Source organism: Mustela putorius, unplaced genomic scaffold (assembly GCF_011764305.1).
Source record: "Mustela putorius furo isolate JIRA1106 unplaced genomic scaffold, ASM1176430v1.1 tig00000407_pilon_pilon_pilon, whole genome shotgun sequence".
Lineage (NCBI taxonomy): Eukaryota > Metazoa > Chordata > Mammalia > Carnivora > Mustelidae > Mustela > Mustela putorius.
In genome coordinates this window covers 15,332,665-15,345,543 of record NW_025421373.1, presented here as the reverse complement: position 1 = coordinate 15,345,543, position 12,879 = coordinate 15,332,665, and the positions used below count along the sequence as shown (strand labels likewise).

The following is a 12,879-nucleotide window of genomic DNA, read 5'->3' as shown; positions in this document are numbered from 1 at the left end:
CTATAGTATCCAGCTTCTGAATAAAGTTACTTCAGAGTTTTGTAATTATTTAAGTTAATAATGGATAACTCTCTTTCCTGCTATTTTTATTAACTTGGTTTTAGGTACCTGGGATAAAGGATAACAATATACTGCCTTTGATTTTGAGAGAATCACTCATACCCAGCGTGGGAAGATTTCTTGCATACTCCGACGACAAAGTACATGCTCTCTTTTTAGATGGCATTACTCTAACCCTAAATTGGAATTTCAGCTCTTTTATTGAAAAGAGACAGGTGATTATATTTCAGACTGAAATCTATTTTTCATTTTTTTTAACCTGTGAAAATAGAACAAAGAAAATAAAGTACCATACTATTTCAATTTATTTTTTGAAGTGTAAAATCCATTAAGATGTTTTAGTAATCTCATTGGATTTCCTAGCAAAAACCAGAAAGGATGACAAATAATCATTCTTATAAAGGTAACTGATTATATAGAGAAGGACTGGTATAGAGGAGTGGTTAAATAATACCAAAATCCGTGTAAAAGATAATTTTAAATTAATTAAAATAAAGTTTTAATGATTCATGTACTTATTATTTTTTAAGTTGATAAATTAGAGAGGCTTTTGTTGCATTTTATGTTTGTTTCAGTTTTGAAATTATAAAATTTACCTTTCCTCCTTGCTTCTTAAGGTAGATCAAGGTCTCAACTTAGGTTGGGGTAGGTTAACTTTTCCTGATGGACAAGATCAGTTAATTCAGATTGAACATCCTGGACCATATGAAAGGTACTGAAAAGCAGTTTTAAAAATTCTCCCCACCCTCCCCTTTTTTTAAAAAGATTTTATTTATTTATTTGACAGAGACAGAGAGAATGAGAGAGAACAAGCAGGGGGAGCGGCAGGGAGAGAAAGAGGGGAAAGCAGGCTCCCTGCTGAGCAGAGAGCCCTACTCGGGGCTTGATCCCAGGACCCTGGGATCATGACCTGAGCCGAAGGCAGAGGCTTAACCTACTGAGCCACCCAAGTGCCCCTAAAAATTATTTTTATGATAGTAATAACTTTTCCTCTTAGAGGGGAAGCATATAAACATTATTTAAATGTTATAGATATTTTTAGTTTTTCCAGGTAGATAATGTGCATGATGTTATTCCAGCAGGTTTCAGAATTTACAGTAATACTGGCATCTAGCATAACTAAATAAATCAAGTCAGCTTTAATCATTTCCATTTGTATTCAAGTGGTTTGTCAAAATAAATGTTTTCAGTATAACTGACTTGCTGTGGAAATTGGACTGTGGAAAACTGTGTTACCAATTAATTAACCCCTTAACCAATTTGAGGTAAGGTTTACACAAATAACTAAACTTAAGTATATTTCTATAAAGTGGAATAAAATTAATTCGCTGATGCTGAAGATGGAGAAGACTCTTGAAATCAGCTTTTTATGAAATTTTTTTTGCTTTTGGTTTATGTAATTTGTTATAATCAGTCAACTTGAACATTCTAGACATGTTACTGATTTTACTTGAGAATATTCACAAAAGAATTGCTTTCTTTACCTCACGAATTTATTTTTCTTTTATTTTTATTTATTTTTCTGTTGGGATTTATTGCATTTTGGTCTAAATGCTCCAATATTTATTGCTGGCTTAAATAATTTGCATCAAAAATTTAGTATCTTAGGGCCCCTATGTGGTTCAGTTGGTGAAGCGTCTGACTCTTGATTTTGGCGAAGGTCATGATCTTGGGGTTGTGGGATCAAGCCCCAAGTCTGCTTGAAATTCTCTTCCTCTCCCTCAGCCCTTCCCCTCCCTCTGGTTGCATGCGCACCCAAGTATATACTCTCTCTGTCTAAAATAAAGAAATCTTTTTAAAAAACTACAGCATTTGGCAAACATTACTATTTGTTTCAGCTCATCACTTCAGATCATTTTATTAACCTTGATACTTGTTTTGTATATTCAGTGAGTTATATATAATTAAACATTTAGAATGTATAAATTATAAATTTATGGGTGTGTTTTGGTTATAATTATATATATATTATATATAAAAATTATATTTATATATAAATATAATTTTATTTTTATATTATTTTTATATTATTTAAAGTAAATATTATTATATTTATATATAAATATATATATATTTATATATAAATATAATAAATAAAATTTAAACAAGAACACACCCATTAATATATAATTTATACATTATAAATGTATAATTATAATTACATATTTTATATAAATTTATAAACATTATTTAAAGTAAATATAATTATATTTATATATAATATACATATTTACACATGCTCATTTTTCAAATATTTCTTTTAATGTTTTCAACCTAGATATGTGACAACAGTTATATCATGGTGCAGAAGATTGACCCAGACTAGTCAGAGAGAGATGCCCACACATCCTTCATCTTCTCTTGTTGAAGAAAACTGGTATGTATAAATTTTAAATTTTTAAATTTCATCTGTGTAGGAGAGACACAAAAATTAAAAACATCAAATGGTAAACTCTAAGACTTCCTGATAACTTAAGCTTGAAAATAATTTATCTTTAGTCAGATATTTGTTACATTTCATCATATTTTATCTGAAGGTCAGAAAATTGCATTGAAAATTTCATATCAAAATGTGTGACTCCTTCAATGTGATAAATTCATCCTGAAAACTTGATGGAAAAATTTAAAGGTGTTTTAAAAAATTTTAGTAATATTAAGAGAAGTAAAATGTTGACTAACATAATAAACTTTCAGAAAAAGTTGATTTTGAAATCATTTCTATCGTATTAATTACCTCTCCCATATTAATTGGAAAATCAACAAATAAAGTATTTTAGTCCCTCTTGGGTGCCTTTCAGAGTGCAGGGGATTGGGCTTCAAAGGAATATTTAGGGAAGTTAAGACATTTCAGGGAGGGAGCAAGGGCAGAAGTAAAAAACATATTTTGTCCTGTGAAGACAGGAAGAAAACAGTTTTTATGGAGCAGATGCAATCTGTTCGATGGATAGGAATGGATCTTGTGATCAGTAGAGGAGCTCAGACTTGATGGAATTACTAGTTCCTAAGTAGAATGAATGGCAGAAAGGTCATTAGGAAGGTTAGTATCAGTGAGCAGATAATCTGAGTACACAGGTATCCCCCGCTTTTCGAAAGTTTGTGTTATTACACCTCTGCACTTTTACGAAAGACCTCCATCAGTTTGTTCCCGGTTTTCTCCAGATCCACCACGCTGAACACGCCTGAGCTTGTCTGATCTCAGAAGCTAAGCAGGGTGGGGCCCTGTTAGTACTTGGATGGGGGTATTTTTTGCCGACCAAAAGAAATCCGAAAATGATTTTCGGTTTTAAGAAAAAAGGCAAAAAGTGAAAATAGCATTCAGTATTTTGCCGCGAGCTCTTATAGAGTCAGCTTGTACCCCGAGCCGGGAGAGTGGCAACTCTGAGCTCCTTCCCTGAGAACTACACTCAGCCGCTCAGCTTCAAGCCACCAGAGCTTTCATTGTGCCTGGGAGCCTCTGTGCTTTCTCTCAATTTATTTTGTGCATCCATCAGCAAGGTAAGTCCTCAGGTCTCAAAAAAAGGCCCAAGAGAGGTTATTTTTTGGGTGTGGGAAAGGTCAAAAAATTGTCCATAAATATTAGTGGTAATTGTTTTTCAACTTTATGCCATTTCAGTGTATGATAGTTTTCTTAGGAACTCTGTACTTTTGGATAGTGGAGGAAGCCTGTGTTGGAAAAGAGGGATACCAGGAATAATTTAGGAAGCTTTAAGGTAGTTTGTAAGGTATCTTAGCATTGCATGGTAAAAAAAATATAAACATTAAGCCTGATTCTTATCACCTTTTCCTACATTACTTAGAGAAAGAGGTACAAATCAAATCAGTAGATGTTATTGGAATGAATTAGGTATCCTAAGGATTCAGCTTTCCAGATCTTCCATTCTTCAGCTACAGCCCATTTGGGAGCAGAAGAGTTGCCCAAGTAGCTGGCAAAAAAATGTAGTTGGGATGAAAGGGAAATTGTGTATGACTATAAGATTGGTCACTTCATCATTGCTCAGCTTGCAAGGTTTCAAGATGCTAGCCTTTTCATAGGAAGGCTTTGAAGAGGATAACTGTTGGGACAGATGCAAAGTGAGGGCTTGAGGGAAGTGCATACTGGTGATAGTAGCTCTGGGGGAAAGCAGCGAGGAGCAGCAGAAAAACAGAGGAACCGAGGAAGAGTAGAGAGAGGAGAAGCAGCCCCTGACAGTAGCTAGCTCCATTTCCCTCGCAAAGCCCAAGACATCTCCACCGTGATTTGTTTTCTTGTCAAGGAAGGGGGGCTGAAGGCAGAGAATGGATTGCGCAATGAAGAGCTACCAGAATTCATTTCAGTATTTGTTTCCCAACTCATCTCCTATTATTAATTTACTGATTCAACTTTTTAATAGGGATGCTAGTCAAAACATTGAACAGCAGATAGTTCACAAGAAGTTGGTTCATCATATGAGCAACAGCATTAAAGGTAGTTTGTATTGTTGGCTTATGGCCAGAAAAATATGTCCTGTGTAGGGGGAGAAAAGTGTTTTGCAATGATGAAGAATCAGCAGGCTTTGGAGTAAATCATATCCAAGTCTTCACCACAGATGCTTAAAGTGTTGCGAGATCTCTTTCATTCTCCATCCATAGGCTGGAGTACAAGGAACGAGAGCAAGTTGACAAGGAGGTGTATGTGTCCCTCTGTAGTAAAGCCAGTAAGAAGATAAGTTCTGTACCCCTTTGTGAACTGTGAAGACTATTCTAGAGACTCGAATAGAGAGATCTTTTAGATATTAAAGTCCTCATTAATTTTGCAGAGAGCTAGTTGAGTTACACTATTTCCTGGTTGTGTCCACTACTCATATTTCCTTCTAGCTTAATGAGGAAAAAGAAAGACCACACACGTAAAAGAGTCTTCTGAAGTTGTACAAATTTAGCCCTCTGCCCTGCACCATTTGCTCCAATGTCTGTTTCTGTGGAACATGGTTTAAGGGTTAATGTTCATCGTGTTAACCATTCCAATCAAGGAGAAGAGAATGTTTAGTATGTTTAGTATATTGTGTTTAAGAAAACAGTAGGTAGTCTATTCCAGAATAAATTTAATAAGAACTATTTACTATGTTTTGGGGCACCTGGGTGGCCCAGTCAGTTAAGTATTTAACTCTTGATTTTGGCTCAGATCATGATCTTAGGGTTCTGAGATCGAGCCCCGTATGGGACTCCGTGTTAGGCATGGAGCCTGCTTAAGATTCTTTCTCTCCCTCTGCCACCCACCTTCTCCTTCTCTAAAGGAAGGGAGGAAGGGAGGGAGGGAAGGAGGAAGAGAAGAGAGGAAAGAAAAGGGAAAGAAGGAAGGAAAGAGAAAGGAAGGAAAGAAGGGAGGAAGGGAGAGAGGGAGGGAGGAAGGAAGGAAAGACTTACTGTGTTTTGACACTTAATTCAACTGTGTAAAAGCTTAGCTCTCCAAAATCATCTCTTTCTGAAGAGTTCCATATAAATGAGGTCTCATTATATGTGCAAAGTACAGAAGAAGAACAAAAACATCTTTTCTCCTGAAAAAGACAATCTAGGTATGAAGATCAGAAAATTAAAGAGTTCAAGAGAAGGTATTGGCAAATCAGTATGTGATTAGTTAACATAAGGCTATAGGAATTCAAAGGAGGGAGCACTCCTTTCATAGAAGTGATAGGATTTTACTAGTTTTTTTTTTTTTAGATTTATTTATTTATGTGAGAGAGAGGGGAGAGAGTACGTCCATGTACACATGTGCAAGTGTGGGAAGGGGGCAGAGGAGGAGGGAGAGGAACAAGAAGACCCCCTACTGAGCATGGAGCCTGATGCAGGGCTCCAACCCCCCAACCCTGAGATCATGACCTGAGCCGAAATCAAGGGTCGGCTGCTTAACTGACTGAGCCACCCAGGCACTCCTAATTTTAGTAGGTTTTTAAAGTTTGACTAAACTTTGAGGAGGAAAGCAGAGGTTATGCCAGGTTAGAATTAAAAAGTTATAGCCAACAGGACCTGTGGGTGGACCGGCTCCTAAAGGAATGGGGCCTGGCACTCCAGCAGCATATGGGAGAGGGAGCAGAATATGAAGGCCCAAACAAAAAGCTCTGATTTTATTTTATGCTTATTGTATTTGTTTTATTTTTTGATGTGACATCTAGGATTTCATTCTAGTTTGCTTTTCTCTTTTCTTTGGTTAGATACCGATCTTTTAAATTCTTGCATTTTAGTGAGAAAGCTACCTTTTTATGGATGTTAGCAGTTTTTGACCTAATATTTGCAAATGGTCTGTTTGAGCAGGTAAAATTAGGTAATACAGTGTCTCAAACCAGGAAACTTTTCCCCCTTTTTATTTCCTTTCTTTATTAACTATGCAATGTCCCTCAGGTTATGGTAGTGTACCTTGTACCACTGAATTTCCAAAGTGTACCTATTTTTTTTTTAACTGTTTCAGATAAATAGAAAAAATGGGTTATTAAAAAAAAAAAAGAGTTTTAGCAAGAATGCCCATTACCTTCAAATGTCAGTACTTGATTTAAAAGTCCTCGAGGTGGGGACTTTTATTCGTTTTCCTTATTCATTAAAAGTACTCAAGTAAGTATCGGTTGAGTCAAGTTGATGTGTTGCTAAATAAAGCCAATATAAAGAGAATTCTTTTTTTTTTTTTTTAAGATTTTATTTTTAAGTAATTACACCCACATGGGGCTTGAACTTACAGCCCCAAGATCAAGAGTCACACACTCTACTGACTGAGCCAGCCAGGTGTCCCTATAAGGAGAATTCTTAACTTCTGGGCTCTTCTATCTACAATTCTAAACTTTATGAAAAAAATCAAGTATGATTATTTGAAATATTGTAGCTATAAAAGAATCAGACAACTATCATGAACTTACTTTTTCTTTTTGCACAGGTCTGTGGCCTCTGAGCTTGAAAAAATAAAGAAGTTTAACTGTATCCTTTAAATTAAATTTATTGTCCTGCATAATTACTCCCTTTCCATTCTAGGCTTAATTCATGAGTCTGTGCTTTATATTATATATTCTGAAGTTTTCTTGAATAACATTTAAGATATATCTTAGCTATAGAAGGTGCATCATGTCAATATTTATACTTTTTTTTAATAGATTTTATTTATTTATTTGATAAAGATTACAAGTAGTCAGAGAGGCAGGCAGAGAGAGCAGAGGAAGCAGGCTCCCTGCTGAGCAGAGAGCCCGATGTGGGGCTCGATCCCAGGACCCTGAGATCATGACCCGAGCAGAAGGCAGAGGCTTTAACCCACTGAGCCACCCAGGGGCCCCTCAATATTTATACTTTTGAATGATTTTAAATAGGGCAAAGGGCAATGAACTAGGGTTAGGTCTCCTACGGAGACTTTTTCACTTATATATTATATTTTCTCCATATCCTCACCAATGCTTATTATCTATTGTCTTTTGGATAATAGCCGTTCTAATAAGTATAAGGTAATACCTCACTGTGGTTTTGATTTGCATTTCCATAATGATTAGTGATAATAAACACCCTTCCATATACCTGTTGACAATTTGTAGGTCTTTGGGAAAATATCCATTTAGTTCCTCTGACCATTTTTTAATCAGAATTTTTTGCTGTTTAATTGTATGAGCTTTTTATGTATTTTGCATATTAACCTCTTATCAGATATATGCTTTCAAATATATTCTCTGATTCCATACATTGTCTTTTCATTTTGTTGATGGTGTCCTTCGATGTGCAGAAGCTTTTTAGTTTGATGCAGTTCCATTTGTTTATTTTTGCTTTTTTTGCCTTTGCTTTAGGTATCAGAACCAAAAAATCACTGCCAAGACAGATGTCAAAGAGATTTTCCCCCGTTTTCTTCTAGGGGTTTTATGACTTCAGGTCATATGTTCAAGTCTTCAGTCCATTTTGAGTTGATTTTTGTGTATGATGGAAGATAGGGATCCAGTTTTCCCAACTTCTCTTATTGAAAAGACCATCTTTTCCCCATTGTATATTCTTGGCTCCTTTGTTGTAAATTAATTGGCCATGTATGCTTGGGTTCCTTTTTTTTTTTTAAGATTTTAATTGAGAGACAGAGAAAGAGAGCATGCGGGCTGGGAGAGAAGCAGAAGGAGAGGGACAAGTAGAACTCCATACTGAGCACAGAGCCCAGTGGTGGGGCTCAATCTCATGACCCAGAGATCATGACCTAAGCCAAAATCAAGAGTCAGATGCTCAACTGACTGAGCCACCCGAGTGCCTCCCTGGGTTTATTTCTAGACTCTCTATTATGGTCCATTGATCTATATATCTTTTTTTATGCCCATGCCATACTGTTTTGATTACTGTAACTTCATGATATAGTTTGAAATCAGGAAGCATGATGCCTCCAACTTTGTTTTTCTTGAGATTGTTCTGGCTAGGGCCATCTGGGTGGCTCAGTGGGTTAAAGCCTCTGCCTTTGCCTCAGCTCATGATCCTGGGGTCCTGGGATCAAGCCCCACATCAGGCTCTCTGCTCAGTAGGGAGCCTGCTTCCCCTCTCCCCACGCCTGCCTCTCTGCCTACTTGTGATCTATGTCTGTCAAATAAATAAATAAATAATCCAAAAAAAAAAAAAAGAGGTTGTTCTAGCTATTTGGGTTCTATTATGGTTACACAGAAATTTTAGGATTGTTCTATTTCTTCGTAAAATGCTTTTGGAATTTAATAGGGATTGCTTTGAATTTGTAGATTGCTTTGGTTAGCATGGACATTTTTACAATATTAATTCTTCTAATTCATGAATACAAAATATCTTTCCATTTATTTGTGTCTTCTTCAGTTTTCATCATAAATGTCTTTCAGTATACAGATCTTTCACCTCCTTGCTTAAATGTATTCCTAGTTATTTTATTCTGATATAATTATAAATGCGATTATTTTCTTAATTTGATAGTTTGTTATTAGTTATAGAAATACAATTGATTTTTATAAATTGATTTTATATCCTGAAACTTTACTGAATTTATTAGGGTTTGGTTTTCTTTTTTTTAAGATTTTATTTGTTTGTCAGAGAGAATGAGCACAGGCAGAGGCAGAGGTAGAAGCAGGCTCCCTGCCCAGCAAGGAGCCCGATGTGGGTCTCGATCCCAGGATGCTGGGATCCTGACCTGAGCTGAAGGCAGCTGCTTAACCAACTAAACCACCCAGGAGTCCCGGTTTTGTTTTGTTTTTTTTTTTTCTAAGAGGGAGAGAGAAGAGGGAGAGAGAGAATTTTATTTTAGAATTTTTTATTTGAGGGAGAGAGAGCATGAGAGGACAAGTGGTGGAGAGGGAGAAGTAGGCTTCCCACTGAGCAGGAAGCTCAATGCAGGACTTGATCCCAAGGTCATGACCTGAGGTGCCCTGAGAGAGAGAGAATTTAAAGCAGGCTCCACACCCACATGGAGCCCAACACAAGACTCGATCTCACAACCCTGAGATCATGACCTGAGCCAAAATGAAGAGTCAGACGCTTAACTGACTGAGCCATTCAGGTGCCCCTGAATTTATTAGTTCTGAGAGTTTTTTTGGTGGAGTCTTCAGGATCTTTTGTGTATATTATCATGGCATCTACAAATAGAAACAGTTTTACTTTTCTGATTTGGATGCCTTTTCTTTCATTTTTGCCTAATTGCTCAGGTTAGGACAGTATGTTGAATAAGAGTGGCGATAGTAGGCATCCTTATCTTATTCCTGATCTTAGAGGAAAAGTTTTCAATTTTTTACCACTGAGTATGTTAGCTCTAGGCTAGTCATACATGGCCTTTATTATCATGAGGTAAGTTCCCTCTATACCCAGTTTGTTGAGAACTTTTCTGCATCTATTGAGATAATCAGATAATTTTTATCCATTCTGTTAATATGGTGTATCACATTGATTTTCATATGCTGAACCATCCTTACATTCCTAGAATAAATCTCACTTGATCATGGTGTATGATCATTTTAAGGTATTGTTGCATTCAATTTGCTAATATTTTATTGAGGACTTTTGCATCTATATTCAGCAGAGATATTGGCCTGTCATTTTTTAAAAATTATTTTTAAAGTAACCTCTACACCCAGTATGGGGCTTGAATACATGACCCTGAGATCAAGATCGTATACTTTTCTTTTTTTTTTTTTAAGATTTATTTATTTATTTATTTGACAGACAGAGATCACAAGTAGGCAGAGAGGCAGACAGAGAGAGAGGAGGAAGCGGGCTCCCTGCTGAGCAGAGAGCCCGATGTGGGGCTCGATCCCAGGACCCTGGGATCATGACCTGAGCTGAAAGCAGAGGCTTTAACCCACTGAGCCACCCAGGCGCCCCAAGATTGTATACTTTTCTGAGTCAGCCAGGCACCCCTGTAATTTTTTCTTGTAGTGTTTTTATCTGGTTTTGGTTGTTAGGGTAATGCTGGACTTGTAAAATGAGTTTGGACATATCCCTTCCTCTTGTATTTTTGGAAGACTTTGAGAAGGATTAATATTCTTATTAAATATTTGTTGGGGGCCGCCTGGGTGGCTCAGTGGGTTAAGCTGCTGCCTTCGGCTCAGGTCATGATCTCAGGGTCCTGGGATTGAGTCCCACATTGGGCTCTCTGCTCAGCAGGGGGCCTGCTTCCCTTCCTCTCTCTCTGCCTGCCTCTCTGCCTACTTGTGATCTCTCTCTGTCAAATAAATAAATAAAAGTCTTTAAAAAAAAAAAAATGTTTGTTGGAATTCACCTGTGAAACCAACTGGTCCTGGGCTCTTATTTGTTGGGAGGTTTTAGATTACTGATTCAATTTCCTTATTAGTGATTGGCCTGTTCAGATTTTCTATTTTAAGATTCAGTCTTGGTAGGTTGTATGTTTCTAGGAATCTGTTTCTTCTAGGTTGTCCAATTTGTTGGAATATAATTTGACTCATTTTTCTTATGAAATCTTTTTGTTCTGTACATTCCTACCCCATTCATCTAATTTCTTTTATCTTGTGATATTTCTGTAATCCTATTCAAATAATAAAGTAGCTCTGCATCAGAGGACAGGTTTCTTTCCACTCTGTATCATTCATTCATTCATTCATTCATTCATTCATGCTGGTGAGGGGCAGAGGGAGAGAGAGAATCTTAAGCAGGTTCCATTCCCACTATCAGTGCCTGGGCCAGGGCTGGGGGGTGGGGCGGGTCAGTCAGTTAAGCGTCTGGCTCTTGATTTCGGCTCAGGTCATAATCTCCAGGTTATGAGATTGATCCCTGTATCAGGATCTGTGCTGGCATGGAGTCTGCTTAAGATTCTCTTTCCCTGTGCCCCTCCCCCACATCCCTCTCTTAAAAATTTTTTAAGAATACACTGCACAGATTATTTATATTCCTCACTGTTACTTTTATTCTTTTATTCCCGTATCACTCTTCACCTAAAGAAATGTTGAGATTTAGTTCTTTAATCTCCTATCACCAAACCTTTATTCAAATACATGTACTCTCTTTCCTTTCTTCCTCTCTTACATATGATCTTTAAGGGGTAGATCTTGATAAGTTCTGAAGTACCAGATCTATTATGAATCCTAGAGATCTTCCACACAGAGAAATAATATTTTAATATGAAGACCAGTCTTTCTGAAATTAAATGTACTTATATAAGAAAAATGTAGGGGAAAACTCCTTAACTAAGTGCTTAACTTAAGTGCTATTGGAGAACAGTGGTATCCTAAACCAGATTTCTAACAAAAAAAACAAACAGTCTTCTGATCATTATGAATCAAAATCTCCAGAAACCTTTCTGGAAGAAGTTAATGAAAAGAGAATATCAGTGGCATTGAAAAAAACCTCTGAAATCCTTCAGGATATTGACTGTCTTCTATCAAGTTCTAAAAGATGAAAAATAATTATTATATACCTTAAGGATGTTGTTTCAAGTGACTAGTATAAAATTATTAGTAAGCCAAGAAATTATATGTATTACTTTTTTGCGGTTATATATTTTGCAATTGTATATATTATTTCTTTGCAATGATTATATGAAAAATGATATTTAACTTTGGAGGTTACCTAACTTGTAAATTTTAAAATATCTATAATGTGCTTTATTAATAAAGAACTTTGTTTTAGAATTTTGAACAATTTCCGATTTCAGATTTATGAGAACATTTTATAAAATTATAGTTGCTGTTTTATCTTATGGAACATTCACTATTAATCCTCAAGTTTTTTTTTTTTCTTTTTAAATATGCAGAATCGTGTGCATTTGGTCATTTGCTATTCAACAGAACTACCAAAAGAGAATTTGATCTTTACATATGTATACACAATATTGCTTCAAGCTAAGAATCGAGCTCTTCAGCAAAGACTAAATTTTGTCTGAATTGTCTCATATTTTCATTTCTTTTGAACATCTGAAAAAATTTTATGCTATACAAGTGTGTGAAACTAAAATAGCTCATCAGAAATGCTGTTTATTGCAACCTAGTGCTGTTTATTGGGAAAACACAAAACCACACATCTAAAGGGACTTCAAGATTAGACCAATATAGCAGAAATGTTCTAATTAACTTCCGATTTCTAGAAAAGACCTGTTTCTTGACATGAAAGAAACAACAGGAAGCAAGGAGAAGAAGAACAAAGCAAGCAGAGCATAGATTAGGAGTGATAATGTCAATGATTTGAATGGGCACAATGTTCTCATGTTAGCTTTCTCACTCTGGGCTTCTTGCTACCTTCAGGTTTCAGCACAAATTACCATTTCTTCAGAAGGGCCTCCCCTACTTAGTCTCTATTACTCTAGTCTCTATTTATTACCTTTATAGCACATACTATAGCCATCCAACTTTTCTTTGTGGTCTAGATTCTCCACTAGAACTTGAGCTCCATAAAGTCATTCTGTAGCCT

The 12,879-nt window shown here is 36.2% G+C and overlaps 1 protein-coding gene across 3 annotated transcripts in view; it reads left to right on the top strand.

The window, feature by feature from the left end:
- Positions 1-12,305, top strand: part of CUNH5orf34 (chromosome unknown C5orf34 homolog) — a 34,102-nt gene extending 21,797 nt beyond the window's left edge. Inside the window, exons 10-14 of one of the 3 annotated variants that reach the window (XM_013051429.2) lie at positions 105-275; positions 678-772; positions 2,339-2,437; positions 6,935-6,975; positions 11,679-12,305. In XM_013051429.2, the coding sequence (XP_012906883.1) occupies positions 105-275; positions 678-772; positions 2,339-2,437; positions 6,935-6,975; positions 11,679-11,872 (600 nt within the window). In that variant the 3' untranslated portion in view covers positions 11,873-12,305. The remainder of the gene's footprint in view (positions 1-104; positions 276-677; positions 773-2,338; positions 2,438-6,934; positions 6,976-11,678) is intronic. The other 2 variants (XM_013051421.2, XM_004737923.3) reach the window with 2 other exon arrangements.
- The last annotated feature ends 574 nt before the right edge of the window (positions 12,306-12,879 follow it).